The sequence below is a fragment of the Pteropus medius genome, unplaced genomic scaffold, assembly GCF_902729225.1.
Source record: "Pteropus medius unplaced genomic scaffold, Ma_sr-lr_union100, whole genome shotgun sequence".
Classification (NCBI taxonomy): domain Eukaryota; kingdom Metazoa; phylum Chordata; class Mammalia; order Chiroptera; family Pteropodidae; genus Pteropus; species Pteropus medius.
In genome coordinates, this window is record NW_024345479.1 from 3,027,609 (window position 1) to 3,055,218 (window position 27,610).

At 50.8% G+C, this 27,610-nt stretch overlaps 2 protein-coding genes and 1 non-coding gene across 16 annotated transcripts in view; 1 reads left to right on the forward strand and 2 right to left on the reverse strand.

Moving 5' to 3' along the window:
- The window catches only part of MLLT6 (MLLT6, PHD finger containing), a 21,620-nt gene extending 19,479 nt beyond the window's left edge, over nucleotides 1-2,141 (reverse strand). For 7 of the 9 annotated variants that reach the window (XM_039873650.1, XM_039873651.1, XM_039873656.1 and 4 more), the window contains exons 1-3: nucleotides 1,980-2,141; nucleotides 713-792; nucleotides 192-246 (exon numbers count right to left, since the gene is read on the reverse strand). In XM_039873650.1, the coding sequence (XP_039729584.1) occupies nucleotides 192-246; nucleotides 713-792; nucleotides 1,980-2,088 (244 nt within the window). In that variant the 5' untranslated portion in view covers nucleotides 2,089-2,141. The remainder of the gene's footprint in view (nucleotides 1-191; nucleotides 247-712; nucleotides 793-1,979) is intronic. The other 2 variants (XM_039873654.1, XM_039873653.1) reach the window with 2 other exon arrangements.
- EPOP (elongin BC and polycomb repressive complex 2 associated protein) lies at nucleotides 237-24,363 on the forward strand. Of its 6 annotated transcripts, XM_039873661.1 has the most exons (3): nucleotides 5,866-5,940; nucleotides 9,725-9,895; nucleotides 20,840-24,363. In XM_039873661.1, exon 3 carries the CDS (start codon nucleotides 21,603-21,605, stop codon nucleotides 22,743-22,745), a length of 1,143 nt encoding a protein of 380 aa, XP_039729595.1. In that variant the 5' UTR covers nucleotides 5,866-5,940; nucleotides 9,725-9,895; nucleotides 20,840-21,602; the 3' UTR covers nucleotides 22,746-24,363. The 6 variants fall into 6 exon arrangements, 3 of the variants coding, with proteins under 3 accessions (XP_039729594.1, XP_039729596.1, XP_039729595.1); XR_005655103.1 differs by lacking the exons at nucleotides 5,866-5,940; nucleotides 9,725-9,895; nucleotides 20,840-24,363 and adding exons at nucleotides 237-1,676; nucleotides 3,945-4,268; XM_039873660.1 differs by lacking the exons at nucleotides 5,866-5,940; nucleotides 9,725-9,895 and adding an exon at nucleotides 240-1,676.
- Nucleotides 17,078-17,184, reverse strand: LOC120611333 (U6 spliceosomal RNA). The gene has a single exon (XR_005655129.1). It is a non-coding gene; the product is annotated as a U6 spliceosomal RNA (small nuclear RNA).
- Nucleotides 24,364-27,610: the final 3,247 nt, after the last annotated feature.

The following is a 27,610-nucleotide window of genomic DNA, read 5'->3' on the forward strand; positions in this document are numbered from 1 at the left end:
ATGGCAAGCCTGAGACCCTGACCCCTCACAGCCCCACTGCAGACAGTCCCCTCCTCCATGGCCTTCCCATCAATTCCAGTGCCAGCTAGGAAAGGGAAATAGCCCTCCACCCCACTCCTGAACTTCCCAGACCCTGCTCAGGGGCCTTGCTGACCTCAACAGATGAGCTCTGGAGCTCAGGGACCCCTCACCTCCATTGTCAGTCCTCTTCAATGCCCCGTCTTTGTGTGGGCACAGCTCACACCTCTGCCAATGCAAGGGGGCACAGGGATTGAGGGGGCCTTTCCAAAGGGGGGTGGGGGATCTGCTGAGCTGGCCACCCCCAGAACATTCAAAGGGCCCCAGGAGGAAATGATAAGTTGTCAATGGGGGAATGGGTGGGGGAATAGAGGAAACAAGATGGGCCATGAGTTGGTAATTGTTGAAGATGGGTGATGGGGACATCAGGTTCATTACAGTATTCTACTTTTGTACAGGTTGGAAACTTCATAATAAAAAGTTCAAACAAGCAAACAAAAGTAAAAGGCCCTGTGCCTGAGGTGGGGCAGAGGGAGGGATGAGCTGAGGAAGAGATGGGGTTGGTGATAGGTATGCATGAAACAGGAAGTTCTGTGTGACAGACAGTCCCACCCTAGCCTCACAGTGCCTTAGCTTAACTAGGGGAAATGCTCAGGTGTACGGGTGGGAGGGGGGAGGGGAGCCTCAAACTCACCACCCTGGCTGCTCGCTCCTGAGATTCACATTTCCGGCAGAACCAGGGTCCTGTTGGCACCTGGACGATGCCATAGCAAGCTGGGGGTCGGGGAGGAGAGTCACAGGAGCAAATCTGTCAGCAGTGGCTTTTCCCAGAGTAACTGGGGGTGGGGGTGTGTGACTCTAAAGGACTAGAGCCAGTTCCAGCAGGAGGGGCTGCTTCCCTGCCTGGGGGTTACTCATTAGCCAGTAGGACCACAAAGAATGCCCAACAGCACACAGCCAACCTTCAAGAACTCCAAACAGAGGTGGGAAGTCTGAGTCCTTGACCTTAAACTCTAGAAGATTCTCCCCCATGCCCTTTCTGGACCTGTTTCCCAGCTCCTGCCATAGATCACCGGGAATGGAGAAAACCAGAGGGACAACATTTACAATAGTCAAACACGTTTTTGTTGTTATTGGGGGGGCATTTCTTAAAGGGACAGTAGCGAAGAGGCAGAGAAGCTGGGGGTCCAGGGACTTTATCTTCTGCTTCTAACTATACTAGGTACAGGTCTAAGGTCAAGGCTGAGGGCAGGTGCACTGCAGGTAACCTATAGCAGAGTGGCGGGAAGAGCCTACAGCGACAGCATTAAGGGCTATCCCAGGAAGGGGGTGGGCACAGCTGGCTGTGCCAAGCAGGTGGGAGATGCCAGCCTGCGCCCTCAGCAAGATTCCTCAAGGAGTTAACTCCCGAACCATGTGCTGCTGGGGGAAACTCCAAACCTCCCTCTTCTCGATTCTGGCCCCCGGTACAACCTCTCTTCTATCCGTTCTCTTTCCCGGAGGATTTTAGGAGTCCCCTCTCCCCTGGGACCCTTCTCCTCCCTTCCCAATTCCGCTCCTCCCAGTATCCGGAAGCGGGAGGGGGAATGACTCCCCCTTGACCTCTCCCTCCCGGAGCCCGGACCAAAATAACCGGTCAGGAGGGGGACGCCTCGAAGGTAAACATTCCCCGACACTGGCGGTGTGGTGCGCGGAGAGTACACTCATTGCCCCCTAGACTGTCCCCAAACTCCCTCAACTTGGGGTGGGGGGCGCGGGACTGGAACAATAGGCAAGAAAACAATGCCTGACCCGGTCCTCCAGGACTGGAAGCGGGGAGACCCCCAACGCCTCCCTTTTCTTCAGGTGGGGTGGGGGAGGGGCGCCCAAGCCCAGAGAGGTCTCCGGAGGGCGCGGCCCCCCGGCGCCCTGCGCGCGCCGCCCCCGCGGTCCCGCCGCCCCCCGCGGGCCACCCCCGGTACCTTGGTGGACAGCCACGCTGCACGCGTGCCCATCACAGTAGACCAGCGGGTTCTCGGCCCAGCCCCTCTCGTCCGAACATACGCAGCAGCCTCCTACCATCTCCTTCATACTCCCATGAGCTCCCTCCGGGGCTGGGGCGGGGAGCCAACCGGCGGGTCGGGGGTCAGAGGAGGAAGCAGGGAACCGCTACCTCCTCGCTCCCTCCTCCTCCTCCGCCGCCGCCGCCGCTTCTTTTCTTTGCCTCCTCCTTCCTCCTCCTCGGCGTCCTCCTCCTCCTCCTCCTCGCTCGCTCTGTCTGGCCGCCCCCCCCGCCGTGCTCTCGCCCTCATGCCCCGACGGCCCCCCCCTCCCCCGCAACAATGAGACCCGCGCGCCGGACTCGCTCCCTCAGCACCGCGCGCCCAGCTACCAGGGTAGCCCGGCCGCCGCGCAGCCCGGGCCCGGCGGGGGAGGCGCCGAGTGGCACATCGCGGGCGCCCGCCCCGCGCCGCCCGCTCACGCGCCGCCTCCCCGGCCCCCCTGCCCGGCCGCGGCAGCCATGGCCGCGCGCCTCCGCTTGCTCGCTCCCGGGCCGCCCGCCGCCGGGTAAAGTCTTAGGTTCAGGGAACAAAGCCTGGCTTGGTAGGGAGCTTTTCCCTCGCTCGTTCTCGGCGCTGATTTTCTCTCTTTTTCTTTCTGTGGTTCGCGGTGGGCGCTCCCGAGCTCTCCCTCTGCCTACCCTTCTGTCTTGGCCCCGGGTCTCCGAATCTCCAGCCCCTCCGCCCAGGTCTTCGTCTTGGGTGTTATTATTGGACAGGAAACTTGGAAGTGGGGAGTAGGGGAAAGGGTACTAGAAAGGGCAGGAGCAACGTGGGTCTCTCGCCCTCGGTGTCCGGGGGGCTCTTTAGATGGCCGCTTGTGGGCTTGTTCCTCGGAGGCCCTTCTGGAGGGTGGTTACTCATACGCAGACATTTGTTTATTCAACAAGTATTTATTGAATGCTTACTATGTGCAGCTGCTGGATAGAGCAATGAACAAAACAGGTATTCCTGCCCTCGGGGAGCTTCCGGTCCAGCTCACAGACGCACACAACATACATACACACGCACGCACAGAGACTCATAACTTACAGGCACACCGAGGCGCCCAGACACACAAACTCACTCCCAGCCACATCCAGCCACACCACCTGCACCTCTCAGGGAGACACAAACCCCAGGTCCACAGGCGAGCTTAGAGACCTACACTATTTAGAGACCCACGACTACGGAAGTGCTTACAAACAAGTTACACTTGACCTCTAGGCACGCACACAAATACACAACATAAACACACACAGCAATCCAAAGGATTAAAGTCCCTGAAATTGGGTCTGGAAAGAAGTGGGGATGTCAGCCCGAAGGCTTTATTCTCCAAGACCAGTGTGGGCAAGGGGTACGAAACCCGCCCCCCGCCTCCCCCCCGTTACTTCCTAAAAAGGGGTGGACGCCCGCAGGGACTAAAGGTCACACTCCCTCAGCAGGAGGTGGGGTGGTGGAGGAGAAAAGGCAGCCTTGGGGGCATCAGCTACACTTCAAAGACCTCGCGGCCGGGAACGCTTCCTGCGGGGGAGGGGCAGACGGAGAGGAAAGGAGAAGACCCGCAGGGGACTGAGGGTGGAGGAGGCTGCCCCCTCTTCGTCGCACTGCCCCCCTGGCTGACTCTTCCGCCGGGACCGCCTCCTTTTCACCAGCACCTGTTCAACCGGAACATCAAGGGGCCCGGGCCCGTCGCCACCCCTCCCTTTGCGTCTATTTAGTACCTTTCATCCGGGAAGGGGGTTGAATCCTCGCCCAAGAGTGGGGAGTAGGGCGGGGGAGAACTTGTCCTTGACCTGGTCCGTGGCGTCAGGGATTTACTCCCTTAATCCCGGCAAGGCTGGAGTTTGGGGAGGTTTGAGAAGCTGAGTTCTGGGCTGTAGCCCCCACCTCCCCTTGCTTCTGCAGGGACTCGAGAATCTCGGAGGGCTGCCAGGATGAAGAGGCTCTATCTAAACGACCGGGGCCAGGGAAAGGCCTGTCTGCCGCTTCCGTGTGTTGAGGAGGGAGCCAAGAGCCAGGGGATTGTCGGGGGCGGCTCCGAAGGTTAGGATCCCTGCGAGGATTGCCACGCGCGGGTATCGTAGTCCGCTTTGTGAACTTCGCTCATACGAAAAGTTAAACACGACACAGACTAGAAGTCTTGTTTAGGAATGTCTAACGAATTACTTTTACTGACAAGAATAAAACTTAAAGAAAAACGCAAAAAATGTCAGCCCTAGCCATGCGCCAGTTTCGCAATATTTGAATATTTGCTTTCGGAATGACTGCGGCCAAGGAGGTCGCAGTTTCGGGTTTCGCGGGACGAGGGTTACTCGAAGGCCCAATGGTCCCTGCGTCCAGGGCTGGGCGACCTCGTGACTCGGACCGAGAAGTCTTTGTCTTGGGTCTTCACCCGGTGCGGGTCCACTGCCGGAAACCTGTGGGATGAACGCGCTACGATACTTTGGCATTTAGCAAGTGTATTTAGAAACATTGTTTTGTTTAATCCTCCCACAACCCTTTGGGATGGGTGTTAATATCCCCATTTTATAGATAGAGCAACTGAGGTTCCAGTGGAGGAAATGAGTTGCCCAAAGTCACAGCTGGAAAAAGGCAGAGCGGAGATTTTAACTCTGTCTGTCCTTCGGCTGGAGCTCCTCCGCCACTTGTTGGACGAATGCCTGTGTTGAACGGGGATGTGCACTCGCCCACTAAGAAAGTTCCTTTCCAAGGACCCGAGAAACCCGGTGGCCCGCGAGCTAAGCTGGATTCGCGGTGAATATTCCCAGGGCTGAGCTGTCAAACTCATTCTCCATCTTCTAGTATTTTTTTGATCACCTACTATGTGCTTATTCCCCACCCCCGCCACACACACACACACACACACACACACACACGATCAAAAGCGGGACTAGGCCAACAAGTGGTTCAAGTTTATCATGGTCTCCTTGGCATAACTTAGCGCTGATTTGGGGTGTCACGCTGATCCTGGGTGTGCAGTTTTCAGCGACTGTCTTCACTTATCAGAGGCTCAGCTTGTCTCTCTTAAAAGGGGCGTTAACTCTCTCTGGCCAGAGCTATAGGAGAGATTTAACGAAAATCCTTTTGTAAAACGCTAAGACACACAGTAGGCTCTCAATCCTTGCTCGCCCCGTCTCCACTCCTCTAAGGATGCCAGGGCAGCACGTTCCCGCTCCCGCTTCCCGCCTCCGGCTTCCTCGCCCGTCTCGCGCGTCCCGCGGCTAAGGGACTGGGGCAGAGAGGACCAAACAGAAAATTATTTCCGCTCACTCGGCCCGCCCCGCCCCGCCCCGCCCCGCCCGTCCCCGGAGCCAGAAGGGGATTGTGGGGCCGCCGCGGCGGCTGCGGAGCCGAGCAGGGCGGAAGCGCGCGTGGCGCTGCTGCTCGGGCCCGACCGCGCCGGCCCCCGCACCCCTTGGCCCGGGACTGCGGGCTGTGGTCTGGGCGGTTCCCGGGCCGGAGGCGGCTGCCGCGGGGCGCACTTCAACGAAGCCTGGCCCGCTGGTTCTCAGAAGCGAGTGGGGGAAGCTCGAGGGTGTTGAGGTTTCGCTTCTGCTAGCTGGCCGGGCGCTTGGTTTCGCAGGTCCCAGGGACCAGGGACGCACCCATTTGAAAGCCCCGGGCTCCGGGAAAGGACTGCGCCGGCGTCGGCGCCCGCGGGTTTGCGTTTCGCTTGCGTCTCGTTTGCATACTGATTTCTTCCCCGAAAGCAAAGCTTCTGACCTTGGGGATGTCCAGAGAGGTTATGTTACTTTCCCGAAGTAACCCAGCCAGTAAGAGGCTTCAGGTGTTTTACCTGCTTGGTGAGAGAGTCTGGCGTGGACGAAGAAAAAGAGAGCGCTAGAGTCAGAAAGACCTCGGTTCGAGATTCAGCCTCGTCACTTACTGGCTTTGACCATGGGTTAGTAATGCCTTATCTGGGACCCTAAGTTTCCACACCTCAGAATGTGGACGGTAGTACCAAATTCATGGTTGATGTGAGCAACGGCACGGGGAAGGGTGGAAGGGTAATTTCCCCATCAAAGGTTATGACTCGTGGTGGGGGTGCGAGGGTGGGTGTACTGGTTCTTTCCTAAGTCAGACGTCCTGTTCAGGAGGGATGGAAGCTCGATTTAATGAGGAACTGGTGGGAGTGTGGGGATTCCCCAGTCGTTATGATTATTGTAAATAGTGACTCTGCACGAGTGGGATTTTTTCTCTTTGTACAAGAAGAGCACAGTACTTAGCACCAAACCCTGCCTCTGCCATTAGCTAGCAGTGTGACAGAGTCTCACTGCCTTGTTTCCAATCTGTAAAATGGGGATGATGAGATTCCTTCCTCCAATCTACAGGGCTTTGGCAATTCCAACCAGCCAAAGTCCCAGCAGACACCTTAAGAGCTGTGAGCCCAGGTAGTTTCTTTGCCCATGTTAAGGCAAAAGGGACTCCCTTTAGGAAGTTAAGATGAGTAGGCAGGGAAGAGTTTCATGGGATGAAGTAGCCATCTACACAAACTTTTTCCAGAGCTACCCAGAATCTAGTCTCAGCCCTGTCCCTAGCCAGCCGTGTGACCTTGGGCAAAGTTTGGGATTGGTTAGGGTTGAGGGGGAGGTTAGAACAGCAATTCTCAACCTTTAAGGTACATGTGGATCCCCTAGGGGACTTGTTAAAAATGCAGATTCTGATTCAGTAGGTCTGGGTTGGGGGTCTGTGATTCACCTTTTTCCGCAAGCTCCACTTGAATAGCAAGTGGTAGGGTCCAGCTGAGAGATGAGGGTTTGACTCTGGCAGAAGCAGAGGGGATGAGAGGAGGGCTGGGTATGAGGATGTTAAGTAGGTGGGATGTTAAGACCAGGATTGGGACTGCTTGTCAAGGCAAAACCGAGGAGATGACTCCCAGAAGGGAAACTTGGGGGATTTAATGGATGGCTTATCCGTCCACTCACCAGTAGAACCCAGGAGTAAGAGTGGGGTGGTGGAGCTGGGAAGGAACCACTTTGGACATGCTGACATCGGGTGTCTGTGGCACACGGGTTGGTGATGTCCAGTAAAAAGTCGATTGTTTGGGTCTGGATCAGCGGAGAGTCTGGGCTAGAGAGACCCAGAGTGGTGGAACCAGAGGCTGTCCTGAAAAACAGGACAGTTCACGTCATGGAAATCGGAGAGGGACATTTACAGAGGAAGTGATGCTAGGATCATATGGCATTGAAAGGTCAAGGGAGGAAAGTGTTCTGCAAGAAAGAGGTCCCTGGTGATCTCAGCCTGGAAAGTTCCAGGCACTGGTGGGTGTAGAGGGCAACTGCAGTGGGTCAAGCATGGATTGGGAAGTGAGAAGGGAGGAAATAGTGGAGAACAGCAGTAGGGAGATGGGAGGCAAGGATGGACACCAGTGCTAGGGTGATGATGACAATAGTAAAGATAACGGCTCATTTTTTATGAGAACTAATATGTCAGGCACCGTGCTAAGCGTTAACATGCTCTTTGCAGCAACACTGACATGGGTTCTATTCTTGTTCCCATTTGATAGGGAAGAAAATAAGCTCAGAGCACACAGACAGTAGGTACAGAAGCAGGATTTGAACCCTGCTTTTAACCACAGGGTTAGTCCAATTTATCAAAAAGGAGGCTGGTCTGGGGCTAGTTCAGAACTCACTATCTCCCTTTCCCCAAGCCTATCCCTATCTGTGACACTACCACTAATTCACTGTCAGTTTTTAAATTCACCACCATTTGTTGACCCCGACTATGTGCCAGATAATGAGCCAGGCACTGGTGATGCAAAATGGATCATAGCGGGTTGCAGCCCTGAAGGTGCTCAGGGTAGAGAGAAAAGGCTGACTGATGGGCAAACTACACCATGTAGTGTGATACTGTGTTATAATGGGGGATGGACCGTGTACAGAGGGATCCCTGGAGAAAGAGCTCCAGAGTCTGCCTGAGGAGATGAGAGCAGATGGGAGGGAAAGGATCAGGGCACTTCTCCTGTGGCCCAGACTTGATCCCAGGATCATGAGGTCCTGTGGAAGATACTGAGCACATGCACATGTTGCTAAGTTCACTGTGGCTGCAATAGAGTTGGCAGAGGGGTTAAGGCAGAAGACGGAGCGACTTCTGAAATTATTGCGAGTGCTAGAATTTAAGTTCCATACGGCAGTGATTTTTATGTCTTGTGTTCACTGCTGTATCTCAAGCACTTGAATCAGTGTCTGGCACATAGTAGATGCTCAGTTAAACTTGCTGAATGAATGAGTGGATGAATGTTTGGATGTCTCTGGGAGTGAGGAAGAGGACCTGGACTGGCGCGCTTGTTGGTGGGGATGGAGAGAAGGGATGTGAAGGGGCAGAAATTGAGAGAAGGGGTAATTGACAGTTAATGGTCTTGAATGGGAGAGTGACTCCCAGGTTTCTGTCTTAAAATGACTAGACTCTTGAAGAAGCAAGGAGGAGCAGGATTGGGAGAGAACTGATGAGTTTAGGTTGGGGCTTGCTGAATTTGAGGTCCAGTAGACTGTCCAGAAGGAGGGTAGATATGTATATCACTTTAAAAATTGTAGAATGCTTTTGAAGTATATGCAGTACTCTGCCTCTTTGCCATATCATTGATACTATGCAGTAGTCTGCCTCTTTGCCATGTCATTGATACTCTGAAAATTTATATAGAAGTGCTTGGATTGTTGTCAGCAATAGAAGGTAACTGAAGCCTTGGCATGAGTGAGATCACACTGAGAGGCTGTGCAGGTGCAGAGAGCAGAAGGCCAAGGCCAGAGGCCCAAGGAACATCCACATTTGAGAGACAGCAGACAGAGGGAGAGAAGCCAGGGAAGGGGCATGAGAAGGGGTGTCCAGGAATGAAGGGGGAACTCCCAAAAAAGCGGTGTCATGGAAACTAGAGAAGGAAGAGGAAGGAGGGAGGGTGTGGCCCACAGGGCAGGTGTCTCAGAAAGGGGTGACTGCTCCAGCGTGATGGATAAGGGTGGAGGAAGATAGTCTGAGTTTAGACAACCTTTCTAGGTGCTGGGCTGTGAGCTAGAGGGAGACAGGACAGCAAGGGAGGAGGATGTGAGATCAGGCAGGTGTGGCCTGCAGTTTTCTGGGATAGTCTCCAGCACAAGGCCTTGAGTGGACCAGAGAAGGCTGTTCTGCTTCCCCCAGAGAGAAGGGAGAAAGTGAAGGATGGGGACAAATGAATGTGTGTGTAGGAATTTTCTGTTTGATAGCATGTATTTTCTCTTTTTTAAAAAAAATTTTAGTTCTATTTTTTCCAGTTTTATTGAGATATAATTGACATATAACATTGCATTAAAGGTGTTAAACATAATGATTTGACATATGTCTATATTCTGAAATAATTCCTGCAGTAAGTTTAGCTAGCATCCATCACTCTTTTTTAAATCAACTTTTTTTATGGTATAATTTACACATAATAAAGTGCACACGTTTTAAGTGTACAAGTGATGACTTCTGACAAACATACAGTCATGTAACCACTACCCTAATAAAGACATAGAACATTTCTATCTCCCCAGAAAGTTCTTTCATATCACATTGCATTTTCTTAGCCCCAGGCAATTCTGATCTGATTTTTATCACTATAGATCACAATAGATTCTCTTTGCTGGTTCTTGAACTTTATAAAGGTGGAATCTTACAATATGTGCTCTTTTGGGTTTGGATTCTCTCAACACTGTATTTTCTTTCTGTAACAGGAAGCAAAACCTTTGCTGCGTTGGAGGCCCAGGTGGAGAACAGGAGAGGGAGCCACTCAGGACTGGGGGATAGAAGGGTTAGATGTGGCTGGGGAATAGCAAGTGAGCAGTGTCCCCCAATTGTGGCCTGTGGCAGAAGTGGAGAAAACAACTGCATGGATTTGGACTCAGGTATGAGTCTGTCCTCAGAGCACTGAAGATTCTGCGGTGCGGCAGACTTTGGTCATAGCAGGGGCAGTTTGGGGCCTGGAGGCCAAAGTGGTGGGAAAATGGGGAAACCTGGGCTCAGGTTCACATGGAAGGCCTGCAGGATGATGGCGGGAGTAGGGATTCAAAATCCTGGGGTCACACCTGACTCCTTCCACTCACCCGCTATCAGCCTCACCACCTCTCCTGTTGAACCATCTCTGGAATCCTTCCCTCTGCTCTCTGTCCCTCAGCGCTTTGAGCTTGAAACCTCTTTTTTCCCAGTCCGAGCCTCAGCTGGGACCCTCTTGTAGAGTCTCTCTATCCTGATCTGCAGCCTCTCCCTCACCTGCCTCTCCCCTCAGCCTCCAAATGGGCTCAGGCCACCGCCATCCAAAAGACCACCTCCTTGACCTTGTCTCTTGGTCCCTCAGTCTCCCATTCAGGAGACCCCAAGCACTGTCTCAGTGTGCTCGACTCATGTTTGCTCTCTGGCCTCTCCTCCCTGTTGCTCAAATTGCTCTGCCAAAGGTCACCGGTCATGGGTGTTTTTTGGAGGTCGTGGTGATCCAGTCACCCATTCCTGTTTCAGGGGAATGCCCCTTTGAGTGATCTAACCTAGAACTCTCCATCGACCCTTTCCTTCCTACCTTCACCCGTGCCACCAGCTTCACCCACAGCCTTCTGCATCTCAATCGATGGCAGTTCCAGCTTTCTAGTTATTCAGCCCCAAAATCTGAAATCATTTCTGATTCCTCTTTCACATCCACTCTGTCAGCAAATCCTGCCGGCTCTACCTTCACAATACACGCAGAATCTAATGACTTTCCACCATCTCCATCATCATTCTCTCCCCTGGATTATTGTGGTAGCCTCCTAACTCGTCTCCCTGCCTCCATTCTTGCCCTGCCATCTATTCCCTACACAGTGGCCAGAGCGATCCTATTAAACCGTCCTCCCAGAGTTCCCATGTTCTTAGTACTCAGAGGGAAGTCCTTACGAGGGCCTACAAGTGCCTACCCAGTCTGCTCCCGCAATCCCTCTGGCCTCACCTCTTCCCCTCGCTCATGTGCTGTAGCCTCCCTAGTTTCCCTGCTGTTTCCTGTACACCAGGTACGCTCCTGCCTTCTCAGGCTCTCCTTGACCACACTATTTAAAATTACAAGCTGTGTCCTTCCCTCCCCTTCCCAGTCTTTCTTATACCTTAACCTCTACATTATTCCCATATTTATGTCTTTTTTTTTCCCCTCCTCTTTAATTCTCCTCCCCCCCACCCCACCACTTCCAACCTTGACCTATGGATGTTGTCATAACCCCTTAAGAACTGGATCTCTGAAGGCAGGCTGTCTCCTCCATGCTCGAGGCATGCACCCGGGGCCTGGCGCACCTGGGGTATGGTCCATGGCTCCACCTGGGGCGCAAACCCAGGATCTTCTGCGTGTAAAGCAGACGTGCTAACCGCTACACTATGGAGCCACCCCTTTATGTCTGTTTTTTATTATCAGTCTTTCTCCTCTAATAGTCAGTGCCAGGAAGACAAGAATCTTTCTGGATTTTGTTGCTCTATTCAAGGGCCTAGACCTATGTCTGGCACATACCAGGTGCTCAATAAATATTTACTGAATGAACTGAAGGAAGGAATTCTGAGCCTGTCTGTGCCCTGGGCACTGAGATATGGGCATATGAGCCAAGCCTTCCCAATCTGAGGAGCAAATGACCAGAGCAGAGGCGATGTGTGTGGGGTCCTTCCTGATGGCTTTGCTCATGGTGCCAGTGGGTGCCATGTCCTGTGCCACGTCCTGCTGAGAGACAGCTGTGTTTATGCTACTTGGGCTCTACCTCCAGGTGATCCCTTCCATTTCTCTGTTTTTGCTAAGAAGCCAGAGACGGTTTCCTAGACCCCCGACTGGTTCATTCGGAATTACTACAGCCAGTCATTTGGTCATTGTCCTACTTAACCTCTCCATGCTTTTGATCCCCATGACTGCACTGCATGTCTCACTCTCTCACATTTCTCAGCTGCCTTTGCTGGGGTCCTGTCCCCCTGTCCATCCTATGGGAGTCTTCTGGATCCACATGACTTTCCCTGGAGGAGCTTATCCATGCCTGTAGTTTCGACCATGACCTGTGTGCCCATGACTAATCCTGACGGCTCTCCAGTCCCAGACCTCCTTTCCTAGGTGTCCTAAGACCACAGCCACTTAGATTTGGCTTCCTTGAACTGAGACCCAAACTGAACTTGACATCTCTCCATCCCTGGACCCACCCTCTTCTTGTAGGTCCTACATGAGACGAAAACCTGAGGGTCCTTCTCAACTCTTTATCTCCTCATTCCTCTGAATCAGCCACCAAGTCTCATAAAATCTACAACAGCTCTTAAATCAAAAAGTTTCTCTGTTTCCCCTACACACAGCCCTCTTTTAGCCCTAAGCATCCTTGTAGCTGACCTCGGCAGCTGCCTCCCAACTGACCTCTTGTATCCTATCTTTCTTGTCACTATAGCTGCCACATGGCTCCTGGAACAAGTCTGGGGACCACATTCCCAGTGGGCACTGACTGTGCAGGTTCTAGGACCCCACCCTCAGGCAGCTCCTGGTGTAAGCCCATACCCCCAAGTCCACCCACCCCCTGACTTCAGTCTTTGGCCCTCTTGAACCAAGAGAGAGAGACCACACAGCTCCAGGTTCACACTTACCCTATAACATTCACAGAAAACAAGCCTCATCAGAATGAATGGAAGAGTGTCCTTGCTTTGAATGAAATGTCAATAAGGGATAACTTAAGGTAATTATGGAGTCATGTCAGAAGTTAAATTATAGACATTGTCATGTTAGAAACACCATTTCTCAAGAGAGCCACTTGGAGACATCTGTTCAACCTGAGCTCATTATCTTTCCCTCCGGCCTGCTTGTCTCCTGCATCCCACCCATGATGTATGGAAGCCTCAGCTTCAGCCAGGGCTCCCGCTTTCCTTCCTCCCCATGGCCAGTTGCTTACAAGTGCTGTTGACTTAACCTCAAATACCTGGCCATGTTGTGGTCACTGCTTTCCTTAGGTCTTCACTATTGCTGCAACCTTGGGTGAATGACTGAATGAGTCAGAGCCTCCATTTTCCTCATCTGTAAAATAGTATTTTTTTTTTTAAACACAGTGAAAATTTCACCTAGGTCAAGTGTGCCAAACATCTAGCAGAGAGCTGGGTTAGGCTGAGCATTCAGGAAATGCTATTTCCATATTCCCTTCATGCTTCCCCACCTCTCATTCTTGCCAAGTCAGATCACATGATTTCCTTTACTTAAAAGTGGTCTGTAATTTCCCATCCTACAGGATAAAATCCGAATTTTTTAATCAAGGCCTTTGGCCCTTTGAGTTCTGGTTCCTGCCCACTACCTTCACCACTGTTCAACCACATGGACCTACTCCATTTATTAAAAACATAGTCATTCTGGGGGGCTTCCGGTCAAGATAACAGATAGGTAAATGCTGTGCTTGCTTCCTCTCACAACCACATCGGAATTAATTACAGCGAAACTACAGAATAGCCATCATTGGGAATCACCCAAAGTCTAGCTGAATAGAAGTCCTTCAACTGGGGACACACAGAAGAGGCCACCTCGAGACTAGAAAAAAAGAACAGTCATTTCAAAGTATTGTCCCACAGATTACTTGCTGGTCCTAAAGGAAGAAACTTCTCAATAAAGGAATCAGCTGTCACCAGTGGGACCTGTCAATCAGCCTTCTTTCACTAAGGCAAAGAGCTCAGGCATAGAGGACGCCCTGACTTTTGTGATAGGGAGGAAGCGTCATTACCCGTGGAGTGTTTTTGCCAGTATCGTCAACCTGAATTTAATCAGGCCTGTAGATCTAATTTCTAGTTTACAGGAAACACAGGATAAACAACACAAGGAGGAAGCAATCAGAGAAATCTAGAAGGTGGGACATGATGTCTGTAATTTATTTAAAATGTTTTAACAATTCAACTACTCAATGGCATAGGGGGGAAAAGTTATCCTAGATTTAAATGAGACTTAAGAAACATAACCAAACACAACATGTAGACCTTATTTGGATCTGGTTGGAACAAACTAATTGCAAAAGAAGCCTTTCGGGGGACAATTAGGGAAATTTGAATATGGGCTGGTTATTAGATCATTTTAAAGAATTATTGTTAGTTCTGTAAGGGGTGATCATAATCTTGTAGCAAGAAAACTTCCTGAAGTATTTAGGGGTGAACAGTCATGAAAACTCTAAATCACTTGACAATATTTTAATAAAAATGATAAACATGCTAAAATGTTAATAATTATTAACATAATTACCCATCTAGGTAATGGGCATATAGGGTATCATTTTACTATTCTCTACTTCTCTTTCAGTTTGAAATGTGCTTAATAAAAAATATTTTTTAAAATGGATTTGAATGCCAACTATATACTAGTCACTGGACTATGGCAAAACTTAATGTGGTCCTTGTCTCCATGAATCATAGAGAGTGGTAAGGGAGAGGTGAATAATCAATTAATCACACTAATATATGAATAGTGACAAGTAGATGAAAATGCTTTGAAGGAAGGTACATAGGTCTTGAGGGGTTAAATGATGGAAGCCGACCTGGTCACAGTCTGGAGGGGTGGGAAGAGGTTTTCTCCGAGGCAGGATTGATTCAGTGGAGCTCTGAATAGGAGCAGGTGTTGACCAGGCACAGGAGAAGGGAGGTGGGGGGAAAGTTCACAGTGGAAGGAAGGAACAGTGTGTGTTAAGGGAAAGAGAAGAGGGAGCTTTTTGCTTTAGACTCTTCAGCTGCAGGGTGGGCAGCTGAAGGGAGGATAGCACAGGGAGGTGGAGGTGAGGAGAACCTGTGGGTAGGATTGTCAGACTCAGGTAACCCTACCTGTGAGCCAAATTAATAGTTTCACTCTTCCTCCTGAAAGCAGTGGGAAGACATTAAAAGGGTTTGAACAAGGAGTAACGCAATCCAGTTTGTGGCTTGGAAAGATAACTGGTGGCTACGTAGAGGGCATGGCAAGATGTGGGGTTTCTGCTGGGGTGGGCTGGAGTAGAGGTAGGGAGAAACAGACATACGGTGTAATGGTGATGTGGCCCGTTGAGGTACCAGGATGATGCCTGGATTTCTGGCTGTAGAAGTGGACAGATGGAGGAGAAATATACTGAGAAAGGTTTCCCTGGAAGTGGACATGTGGCAGAAGAGGTGGATCGTCAATAGTTTGGGACAGGTTGAGTTTGCTGGGCTTTCGAAATGCCTGAGGTGGGCAGTGAGGTGTCTTTGTCAGAGCTGAGAGGAGAGGTGTGGGCTGAGTCATGTACGCTGCCCACCACTTTGGCTAGATGGTACTTGCGGAGTGGGCATGGAAGAGAGTCCAGAGAGAGAAGGGAGAAATTCTCCTGGCAGTTCGAGGAAGCCAAACTGAGCCTTGAGGAACCCTAACATTTGGGCTGAGGAGGGGAGAATGAGCTTGTACTGAAGACCAAGAAAGGGTGACAAGTGAGGCAAGAGGACACCAGAAAAGCAAGGTGCCTGGAGGGGGAGGTGGGACTGGAAAGTTCCTAGAAAGAGGAAGTGGCCAATCATGTGGGATGCTGTTGAGAGGTCAAGATGGGAGGGCTGACAAGAGCCTGCCAGTTTTGATGAGATGGAGTCCACTGGGACCTCAACAAGAGCTATTTCGGTGGCAGCTGGAGGTGGAAGCAGATGGAAGTGGGTTGAGGAGTAAGTGGGAAGTGAGAAAAGGAAGACAGTGTGTAGACAGCTCTTGCAGGAAGTTTGGCTGTGAAAGGAAAGAGAGAGGGATGGGAACTAGAGCCCGTGGGGTCAAGGAAAGATTTGGCTTTTTAATGAGAGAGACGTGAAAGAGAGATAAGGGATGACTCTGAGAGGGCAGATGCGACAGGACCAACACCAGGGCACTTCCTCTACTTTACAGGAGTGGATGGCTGTTGATGGCTGGTAGTTAGCGGCAAGACAGGTCCTGGCCTTTATTCCTTGCCCATACTGTTTCATCAGCTGGAATTTTTCTCTCATGCCTCCTATGTCTATTCCTGTTGTTCACTATTTAGAACCTAAGTGGAAGGTTACCTTCTCTGAAGACTTCCCTCCTCAAGGTCATCCTCCCGGACCTTGATCATCCCTCTATTGCTACTTGTCAAATTAGCATGTAATGTCCATCTCTCCCACAAGACTGCATTTTCTGAGTTCCCCTGGCTGGGGCTTGCTATCAGCTGGGTGCTCAGTGACTGTGGATAAATAGATGAATGAACTCCTATAGACATGTCCTAGAAGTATAGCAGGGGGAGGGCAAGCCTGAAGTAATTCCTGGGATTGTGGAACAGGGATGAGAAAAGGGAATAAGCAAGAGAGGAGAAAAGGCTAAGCTACTGCAAAGAGCACTTGCATTTATCCAGTGCTTCTATGGTCCAGGAGCTAAACATATGGGTTTCTCATTGAATCCTCACAGCCTCAGGAAGAATACTGACTGCTTGTATATTACTTGGTTTCCCCTAGTTTACTAGAATGCAAACTTCTGGGGGGTGGGTGTCTGTCTCGTTCACCACTGATCCAACACTAGATAGGCTCATAGACAGGGATGCCAAATGAAATATAGGGTGTTCAGTTAAATTTGAATTTCAGAGAAACAATAAATCATTTTTTAGTATAAACATGTTCTGTATTTTGTGTTAAATTTGGCAATCCAGTACATAGTAGATGTTTAATAAATATTGTTGAATAAATGTTGCTTGATTACATGACACCCTGGGGATGCAATCAGCAAATTCCAGACTGGAAAATCTAAATGATAGTCTGTTAAGTCTATTATCTTTAACGAATAAGTTGCAAGGAGAAAATAAAAAGAGATAAAGGAATGTATGGATTAAAAGAGAGTTAAGAGGTATATCAAGCACTTGAAATCCTTCTTTGGATCTCAATTCAAATAAACTAAACAAATTACAAAGAAAAATATTATAAGATAATTAGAAATTATATTTGGCTATTTGATGATGTTAAAGGATAACTTAATTCTTTTTAGGTTTGATGATAGCATTGGGGTTATGTTTGCTTTTAAAGAGTCCTTATCTTGTAGAAATATGTATTAAAATATTTAGGAGTGAAATTATATGATGTCTGGGATTTGTTTCAAGATAATATGGGTTATGTTCTATATGTTTTTTTAAAATTATTTTTTCATCCTTGTGCATGGGCCATGCTAATCTTCTCTGTATCCTTCCAATTTTAGCATATGTGCTGCTGAAGCGAGCACTGTGTTCTATATCCTAATTGTAGTGGTTACATGGGTGTATTCATTTGTGAACACTATTCGAACTGTACACTTAAAATGTGCATTTATTGTATGTGAATCATATATCAGTAAAGTTGATTTTTTTAAAATGGGAATAGGGGAGGAAGTGAGTGGGGTTATAAATAAAACAAGATTGGCCATGAGTTGATAAGTGTTGAAGTTGGGCGTTGGTTAAATAACTTGCCCCCAAAATCACATAACTGGTAAGATGATGAGTCTGGAATATGAAGAGACCCATCTGAGTTTATAACTTAAGCTGTTAACCCTGGGTGCAGATTTCCAGAAGGGGTAGAGCCAAGTGTGGGTATGGCTAGGGGGTTACGCAGCCCTTCTGGGCTGGAACAGACTTAGGGAATTCTAGAAGCGAGATGGGCAAAATGGTGGTGGCCACAGTGTAGTGGGGCAAGAAATGGCTTCCTTCTTAGATTCATTGTCATGGGGTAGACTCTCGGTTATGACTCTTAGATCATTGTCATGGGGTAGACTTGGGACCTGGCTGCCTGGCTCTGACACTGGCCAGCAGTGTGACCTTGAGCTAGTCACTTGAAGTCTCTGTCCCTCACTTTCCTCATTTATAACACAGCTATTAATAGGAATGCATAATGGTATAGCCAGTTTAGAAAATAATTTGGCAGTTTCTTCAAAAGTTAAACATAGATTTACTGTATGACCTGGAAATTCTACTCTTAACATGAAAACATATGTCCACACAAAGACTAGTATGCCAATGTTCATAACAGCATTTATTATTTATAATAACTGAAAAGTGGAAACAACCTAAATGTGATTGGATAAACAAACTGTGGTATGTCCATACTATGGGATACTACTCAGCAACAAAAAGAGACACACTACTAACACATGCTACAGCACAGATGAACCTCAGAAACATTACGCTTTTCTGAAAGAACTCAGAGGCAAAAGACCACGTATGGTATAATTCCACTCTATGACATGTCTAGAAAAGACAGCTCTAGAGAAACAGAAAGTAAATTAGTTACTGGGGGCTGGGGGTAGGAATGGACAGTTACTGCAAGTTGAGATAAGGGGTCTCTTAGGAAATGTGCTAAAATTGGATTGTGGTGATGGTCATATAACTGTAAATTTAATAAAAATCATTGAATTGAACACTTAAATTGGGTTATGTATGGCATATACAAATTTAGAAATATAGTATCTATCTTATAAAATTGTTATGGGGATTAAATAACAAAGTTCTTAGAACATTATGGGCTAGATGTCTGGGGCCAGTTCTCTGCTGTGACTTCCTCTGGGGAAAGGGCAACTAGATAGGTCCCCTGCTCCCAAATCCTCGAATAGACCTTTAGGTGAGACCTAGATGGGTCACGGAAGAAGAAGGACTGGCTTCCAGGTTCCTCGGAGTCCTTCCTATGCCTTGTTACAGAGGTGTCAGATGGGACCGAGCGTCCAGGCTTGTCGCCTTTTCTCTTTTGGAGAGGAGAGGTTCCTGAGAAGGGTGTTGCCTTCTCATCCCACAAGCTGAGGACGGGGTTGAGTGTCCTCTACTGTAGGCAGTGGGAATTGCAACAGCGGGGACAGCCCGCTTTCCCCATCCTGAGAATGTTGTGAGGTAGCTACTATTGTCCCCTCTTCACTGATAGAGACATTGAGACTCAGAGTGTCTAGGTGACCTGCTTGGGATTGCATAACAGACACCCCCAGACCAAGCCTCTGAAAATGGATGCTTGATAACTCCAGGTCCTTTCAGCTGGAGAGTTAGACTAACTCCTACGGTTTGCAAAGTGCTTCCATACCTCCCTCCGGGCTATATTTCAAGGAGCCAGATAGAAGGTAGGGGAAGAAGGGAAATTGGAGGTGGAGGAGGAAATTACTCCTCTAGGAAAGGACTCTCAATAGTAACTATCCCCCACAAAGCCCCCAAACTCAGATTTGGGGGACTGGTGACTTTTGTAGTGAGAAGGCTCTGCCATAGATCTTTTGTAGGGAGAAGGCTCTGCCATAGATCTTCATTGTTATATAAGATTTATTCATTTATTCATAGCAAAATATTTCTTGAGTGTTCTCTCTTTGTGTCAACACCATGCTAGACAGAAAGGCAAAAATGATTGAGACTCTAGGGGGTAAAAGGAGTTTCTCAGTCCAGGTTCCTGCAGATGGGGCCCAAGCCCCCTTTCCAGGCATTTCAGCTGCCAGGAGGGTGGAATATAGTCGGATGGAAGCAGATGCCTCTCTGCCCCACAAGCAAAATAAATCGGCACTGCTGTCTCTTGGGATAAGAGTTCTCAGCACAGTCCCTCAGAAGAGACAGCTGTGAAGATCATCATCCTTCCAGAACTTTCCTCCGGTTTGTATGAGGGAGAAGTGGGGGAGGAGGTCAGGGCTTTGGGAGCACTTAGGAACACTGGAGTCTAGACCTGCAGCACCCCAGGATCTCCCCTCATGACAACTGCCCTGGAGATTTCTGTAGAAGATGCTGGGGAGTAAGGATTTTGAGCACCTCCCGAGTTAGTCAAACTCTAGTCACATCTTGGGGCCTTTACTTCTGGCAGGTGGGAGGTCAACCTTCCTGATTCCTTTCTACCCAAATGTTATTTGATGATAGGTAGGAAAAAAAATGCTTGCATTGTCACCACCAGGAGGGTTAGGATGCAAGCCACATCATTTGTCTCCTTACAGAAACCCTCTCTTACCCCAGTCCCAGAATGAGATAGTTCTTCCTGTGACATCTCCCCAGGCTCTTTCCACATCCTTATTCTTTCCGCACCCTTACTCAAAGCCATCATAACGATCTCTCTTTATATTTCTGGGAATGGGAGGTAGCTATATTTCAATAACCTGATTTTTATCAAGAGAGAAATATTCTGGGGGTTCATTAATTCACTTACAAATATTTATCGAGCACCTATTATGTCTGAGCACTATTCTAGGTAGTGGGGATGCAGTACTGATTAAGACAAAGTTCTTAGCTCATTTCCAGACTAATTGGAGAGACTGACAATAAAGAATAAATACGTTCAGAATTTCATATCACAGCAAGGTATACAGAAACTAAAGAAGGGTAAGGGGATAGACCATGCTGTGGGGAGGTGGTTCTCCATTATAGGGGGTTTTATTGGGGAGTCACTTTTTCTTCACTTTACTCTTTTGGAGGAAATAAGAGTAAGGGTCTATGTGTGCCTTCTTCTGGCCTCCTCAACCCATTTTGGCAGCTCAGGACTCAGAGGGCAGTCTTGGGAATGGAGGTGGGCTGCAGAGCCAGCTGCTCAGATTTTGGTCGAGAGGCCGTTTAGAAATCGCATTAGAAAAATGGAAACAGGTACTGAGAAAGTCTATCGTCTTCCGCGGTATAAATACCCCTTTCCCCGAATGTGTTTTCCTTTGTTCATTTGGCACACACTTACTCAATTCCTAACTACTTGTTCAAGATTTTTGGAGCCCATTGTATGCCAGGCACTGTTCTAGGGGACTGGAACCGAGAGGTTGAACACATTCTCTGCCCGCAGGAATCTCAGCTGTGTAAAGCTTGTAAACCACCACCGCCGCATTTCATTTTTTCCGTCAACATTGTTTTTGAGATTCATCTGTTGATTCGTATAGCCCACAGAGGGTAAATATGTACATTCCCATTTTACAGATGCGTAAACCGTGACTGCTAAAGGAAAAAAATGAATTGCTTTGCGAAGACTAAATGTCGGGACACCACCCAGCCACGTGCAGAGGCACATTTCGCCCTGGCAATCCCACCCGCGCACGCTCCCTCCTTCGCTGGCTCCCAGCCGCCGCCGCGCCGGGTCCACGTGTGTGTATCTGTGAGCCGAATGGGGACGGGGGCGGTGCCGCCGGAGGGGTGGGGTCCGGGCAACGTCACAGGCTTGCTACCCAATCAGCGGCGGGCTCGCGGCCCCGGCGCTGGTATTGGGGCAGCGAGGGGGCAGTTCTCTATAACGCGGTCTCCGGGAGCCAGCGGGGAAGAAAGAAGCCGAGCGGGCGGAAGGCTCCGTCCCCACCGCTTGGGCCCGGACACCGGGTGCCGGGCCCGGGGTCCTTCCCGCCTCCCGCGGTCGCTGGTCGCTTTGTTTCCCCCGCCTCTGCGCTCCGGGCTGCTCGAGAGGGGCTTCTGCCGGGGCTGCACAGGGAACGCGGCGGCAGGAAGGGCGGCCGACCGCGCCGGGACTCTCAGGGACCCAGGAGTCCGGCTGCCGGGAGGGCCGCGTGACGAGATCGAGGAGGGAGCCAGAGCTCCGCCGCCCAGGGGTGCGGGCCGGGGGCGCCCGTGAGCAGAGGCCTCCCCGTCGAGGGGGGGCGATGTTCCCCTCGTCGGTGGGCTCTTCGGGCAGCCAGGGCATCCCGCTGCTGGGACCAGCGCCCCCTCAGTGGGCACCCCCCCGGGCGGTTCCATGGAGACTCTGTGCCCGGCTCCCCGCCTCGCAGTGCCGGCGTCCCCGCGAGGGTCGCCCTGCTCCCCCACACCCCGGAAGCCTCGTCGGGGGACCCAGGAGTTCTCTCCGCTGTGCCTGCGTGCCCTTGCCTTCTGCGCCCTTGCCAAACCTCGGGCGTCCTCTCTGGGCCTGGGGACTGGGGAGCCGGCGCCGCGGGCCCCGGTGCTACTGGGCCCTCGCGGCACCCTGTGCACCGGCGGCTGGGCCCCGGATGGCCTGAAGCACCTCGCAGGACAGGCCGGGCGGTCCAGCGATCCGAGCTCCCAGGCCCCCCAGGATGCCGACGCCGCGGTGTGCCCGGGCCGCGGCGAGGAGGAAGAGGGCGGAGGCAGTTTCCCGCATTTCAGCGATTGCTCCCGCGGACCTCCGGGCTGCTGCCCGGCGCCCTGGAGCCCTCGGGAACCTCCGACTAGCTCCGCTTCGGCTCCGCCTAGGCCAGCCCCGGGTCTCGATTCCCAGCCTGGCCACACCGCCGCCAGCCCGCATCAGGAGCCCGATTCCCAACCTCCATCGCCACCTGCGGGCCTCTCCATCGAGTCCGCGAGGCCCGGGGCCGCGACAGAACCGCCCCTGCCCGGCCAGAAGGCCGCAGTCGATGGAACCTCCCCGCAGGCCGCCCCCGAGGCACCCGCCGCTAGCCCCTCGACGGCCAGCGGAGCGCCGGCCGCGCCCGGCGATCTCCGCCAGGAACATTTCGATCGTCTGATCCGCAGGTCGAAACTTTGGTGTTATGCGAAGGGCTTCGCCCTCGACACTCCGAGTTTGCGCCGGGGGCCGGAGCGGCCGCCAGCAAAAGGGCCCTCCCGGGGAGCCGCCAAGAAACGCCGGCGGCCAGCGCCCCCCCACCGCAGCGCGCAGCCTCGCCGCCCTGCACCGACGCTCCCCATCACCAGCACCTTCAGCCTCCTCGACTGCTTCCCCTGCCCCCCGGCCCTTGTGGTGGGCGAGGACGGAGACTTAGGGCCGGCATCCTCACTTCGCCTACGGGGAGACTCTAAGCCTCCGCCTGCTCACCCGCTGTGGAGGTGGCAGATAGGGGGTCCTGCTGTCCCTGAGCCCCCCGGTGTCAAATTCTGGGGTATCAACTTGGAGGAACTCTGAGCGTGAGACCTCTTAGGCCAAGAGGGAAATGTTGAGGCCACAGCCAAACTGCGGGCTTGTGGCTAGAGCTGATTTCTCACATTTGCCTGATCCCTTTATGTTTTATGGGCTGCGGTCCGAGGGACCTCAGATGACAGTGATCTTCAAGCACCTAACTGGTTGGGGTGACACCTCCTCTCTGTCATCCTTTGGAGATGAACTAAAGGCTGGAGTCAGGAGAAGGCTTAACGGAAAAGGCTTAATGACAGAGATTCCAGTCCCTCCCCTCTTCCATCTTGGATCTCTGGGGGCAGGGCCTTCACCCCAGGGGGAGCAAAGGAGGCTACCGCTCAAAGACAACGAAAAAAAAAAAAAGGGAGAGAATTTTGGGTGATGGACAAACCGGTTGTTTCTGTGGGCGAGCCTAGGGGTGAGGGGGCTGCGGTGGGGGCGGGGATGTGATTGGCAGCTCCCTGGGGGCATCCCCCACCCCCACTATCTAGGCCTTTAACCCTTTGCTCCCCTCAGGCCTTTCCCAGCACTCCAAGCACCACGGAGCCTTCAAGAGGGAAGGGGCAGCTTGAACGAGAAGACGATCACCTCCTTCTTAGGGCCCCCCAAGTCAGGTGACCCCTAGCTGGTGATATCTTCAGTGTCAGCCACCAGCCTTTCCCTTTGTCCAGTTTTGGAGTTTTCTTCTTAAATTTTCCTGTTTGCTTTCAGTTTATAAGGTCTGATGGGTGAAAGAGGACACATCTTGATAAACCAACTCCCTCCCCCAGTTTACTTCTCACAGTAGGAGGGGCAGGGCTGAGGGACCTCCTCCCCTCCAAAAGTGCAGACTTTGTCTGAGGAAGGAGCCAGAGACTTTCCCAGGGAAAGTAATGGAAGGTGGAAGAAATCAATAAAATCAGACCAAACAAGTTGCCTTTCGAGGTCCTCATCACCGATTTATGGATGGGAAGGGGTGGAGGTAGGGGGCAGGCCTGGGTCCATTCTTTGGACACCCAAACAGCCCTCTGAAAGGGTAGAGACCAGACAAGCTCCTATTTGCGGAGGGGGTAAATGAAAGGACTCTTGGCCTAACCACAAGGTCCAATGGAGTTTGAAGGGGTAAAGTTTGGGTTTGGATGGAAACTGGGCTGAGGTACTTTCAGCTTCCCTGCTTCACATCAGGCATTTATGGAGTTGTCAGGGACCTGATGGATCCGAAGGGGGCAGGGCCAGGGGATTAGTTTTGAGGTCAGAGGTTCTGTTTTCTGGGGGGGAGGGGAGAGCTAGGGCTGGACCTCGCCCTCTGGCTGGGAGGATCCCCTGGAGTCAGGGAGGGGTGGAGTCGCTTTCTCCACCCAGGTGAAATCAGGGGAGGTTAGCTGTTAGGAAGATTCCAAGTTTAAGTGTGAGGGGAACCTGGGGATTGAGGACCTGCCCAACAACATAGGGACCCAGTGACCCTTCTGTCCACACCAGTGGATAACGTCCCCCTTTCCCCCAAAACAGGGTGAGGGAAGAACAATTCCCAAATACGATACTGGGGAAGGACTTGTCTCCTTTTCTGTGAAAATGCTTTGTAAAAAGTTATTGTTTGCATAGAGCAGATTCTTGAGAAAAACCACAAAAATTTTGTTCATTTTAAAAACTGTCTCAATTTGTTTTTACTGGGGGTGAGGGTCGGGATGGGGTGAGTGGGCGTGGGGTGGGCACTACTCTCTTTCTCAACATCTGGCCTTTATGAACCCTGCTGACCTCCCCTCCCCCCTCCAGCTGTGTTGTGGGGAGGAGGGAGGAGAGTGGGAGAGTGCCTTCCATTCTTGTGCTTCAAGGTATCCCTCTTATCTTGCCCCCCAAGACGGAAAGCAGAGGAAGAAGGCAGACATGAGGGGTGGGGAGAGAGTTGCTGTGAAGAGGAGGTGTTGTTTGCAAGGGCAAATTTAGAGAGGCCAACTCTTTTTAAAAAGCTCTTTGCTTTTAGTAATGTGGTCCAGGTCAGCTTTGGCCCTTTGAATCAGTTTGGGCGGGATGGTCTGAGCTTTGGTGGTAGGTCATGAAATACTCTTTCGGATTCTTCTCTGAGGAGTGGGAGGTGGGCCATTAATTTGGCTTCCCTCCTCCCCACTCAAGTGAAAGTATTAATCCTCAATCTGGAAGGGGGGCTGGGCAGTGAGTTAAAAAACATACCTTTGGCTAGACCTGGAACTCCCCTCCTTGCCGAATGGTTTAATTTGGAGAATCTCAAGGTTGAAAGCATCCCTAGGAACTTTCTGTTTGTTTTACAGAATAGAGAACTATATTAGTTTCTTAGGGAAGCTATAAAAAATTGCCACGAACCTGGTGGCTTCAAACAGCAGAAATTTATTCTCTCGCAGTTCTGGAGGCCAGAAGTCCAAAATGAAGCTGTTGGCAGGGCCATGCTCTCTGTGAAGGCTCTAAGGGAGAATTACTTCCTGGTCTCTTGTAGCTTCTGGAGAGTCCAGGCATTCGTTGGGTTGTGGCTGCATTACTCCAGTTTCTTCACCTGGCCTTCCCGTCACCCGTCTCCTTTAAGGACACTTGTCATTAGATTTAGGGTCCATCCAGGTAATCCAGCTTGATCTCATTTTTGACAACCTTAATTTAATTTCATCTGCAAAGACCCTTGTTCCAAATTAGGTCACACAGGTCTGGAAGGAAGGGAGTTAGGACACAGACCATTCAGCTCACTACAGGAACTGAGTCTGGGAGAGGAGACACTTGCCTAGATTTTCTGGGGGAAGGAAGCATGTGCGGGCTTGGTGAGGGGTGATGCCCCTCTTGAGCTGAGACCACAAGTCTTCTGATTAAAGCAGCCTGGGGAAAGGGTAGAGTTGGACCTTTTGCTTTTTCCAGGCTGATCCTAAAGTTGCTGGGACGCTCTTCCCCCCAATGCTTGCTGAGTGGAGAAGGGAAGCTCAATTTCCCCAGGGGAGTCCAAGGAAGCTCTTTCTCCTTCCTTTCCTGGTTTCTTGGCCACTCTGGTTTGGGTGTTTCCAGCCCTTGTTCCCAGATTGTCGGTGTGCACTCTTCCTTCTACCCGTCCCCTCCCCCATCCTTCATGTCCTCTGAGGATGGAGGCTCTGCCACTGGCCACAGTGTTTGGTGGGAGATCAAGGGTCTTAGCTTCTGTCTGGGTCTCTAAGTTCTTTTACTGGGTTATATCTCTTTTAGTCTTAGAGGCTTTCTCTCCGTGGACCTCAATCTCGACACAGCTCTGGAGCCCGTGTCTGCTCCTCTTCATCAGGTCCACTTGCACAATCTCGAGAATGAGTGCCTCTTTAAATTTTGTCCCCAAGGCACCTTGGGGCCGCCCTCACCTTAGTCCAGCCCTGTTTGCCTTCACCTACCTCTTCCTGGGAGTCTCAGCCGCCCTGATACCCTCTGCCTCTTGTCTCTTAAATCTTTGTGGCTTGACTTCTGCCCCTTGAAACCACTTTTTCCAGGGTCACTCATGACAACCCTTAACCACAAATCCAATGGTTGCCTCCCTGTTCGTTCTGAACCCTGGATCTCTCTATGACCTATGACATTGCTGGATGCTCACTAACACCTAGTTTTCTCACTCTAAGTTCCCTTCTCTATCTTCTGTGCCTCCTCTTCTTCCTCTGTCCATAGGAAGCTTTTAAAAAAAGGGAGCCCAGTGATGTCCAGAAGGTGTCTATCCTCTGCCTTCATGTCTCCCCACTCAATTCCCTTTGTCTTCCTCTTCCAAGCCTTTAGCTTGCACCTGCATAGGTAAGTGACTCTCAAATGACTGCCCGTACCTCCTCTCCCTCCAGCCCAGACCCTCTTCTGAGCTTTGGTCCCATACCTACAAGTGAATACTGGCAACTCATACTTTCCCTATGGAAGACCAAGCTGATTGTCTCCAACTCTGCCCACATCAGTCACCCTGGTCAAGTCTGTGTTCTGATCATAGCTCTGCCTTTCTCCCCATTACTTCCCCAAGATTCAGCACCTTGGATTCTCACCAGGATCCTCTCATGTGACCTGCCGCTATCTATATCTGACCCTCCCTCCGCTTTTCGCCTTGCCAGTATCTCTTCTATCCTCTCCATCCTGGTGCTGCTTCCACAAGTCTAGCCTGGACTGTTGCAGTAGCCACCTAACTAGGTTCTGTATCTCCTCTCAGATCAGATGAACTTATCACTTCATGGATTCCCTGATTTTATTAAATGCAACTTCCTGTCTTTGGGGCCCTCTATGAATTGGCCCTAACTCTCCTGTCCAGCCTATCCCTGTTGTTTCTCTTTATGCACTGTGTGGTCCATCACACTGGCATGCCTTTCCTACCCCAGCCACTCGCCCCTTTCTATACCTTCATTTTGCAAAGCACGTTTGAAATGCCATCTCTTCCACGAGGTCTTTGATTCCCCCTGTTGGTTGTGATCATGCCACCTTTAGATCCTCTTCACTCTTTTACGAAGACTTCTAGACCTCTTCACTCTCAGAGAGGGGAGTAGAGGGTGGCGGAAGAATATAGGCTTTGGAGCCAAACACTGTTGCTCCCCCTCTCCATGGAGAACCTGGCAAGCTAAGGCTGCCCTGGGGAAAACACCTTTCTGAGCTAAGCTTTCATTTTATTGCTTTGGCTTTAACTGAGAGTTACTGACACAAAAAGGCCACTTCAAAAATCCCTTCTGAAATTGTAAAAACTTCCCAAGAAGACACTGTCCAGTGTTCCAAGTCATACATGGCATTTATAATTTTTTTAAGATAAATTAAGGTATTGATAAGATAATTGTGATTTTTTTCTTGCACCCTTCTACAGTCATCTTGTATCTCTTGTTTCATTTTCTTTAAGTCCTGGATCCATGTCCTGTCACAGCAGGCACCTAACAAATACTTGTCAAATGTAGAGTACATATTTTAAA

Coding starts and splice junctions, on each gene's coding strand:
- EPOP (XM_039873660.1), top strand. CDS start 21,603: ATGGAGACTCTGTGCCCGGCTCCCCGCCTCGCAGTGCCGGCGTCCCCG.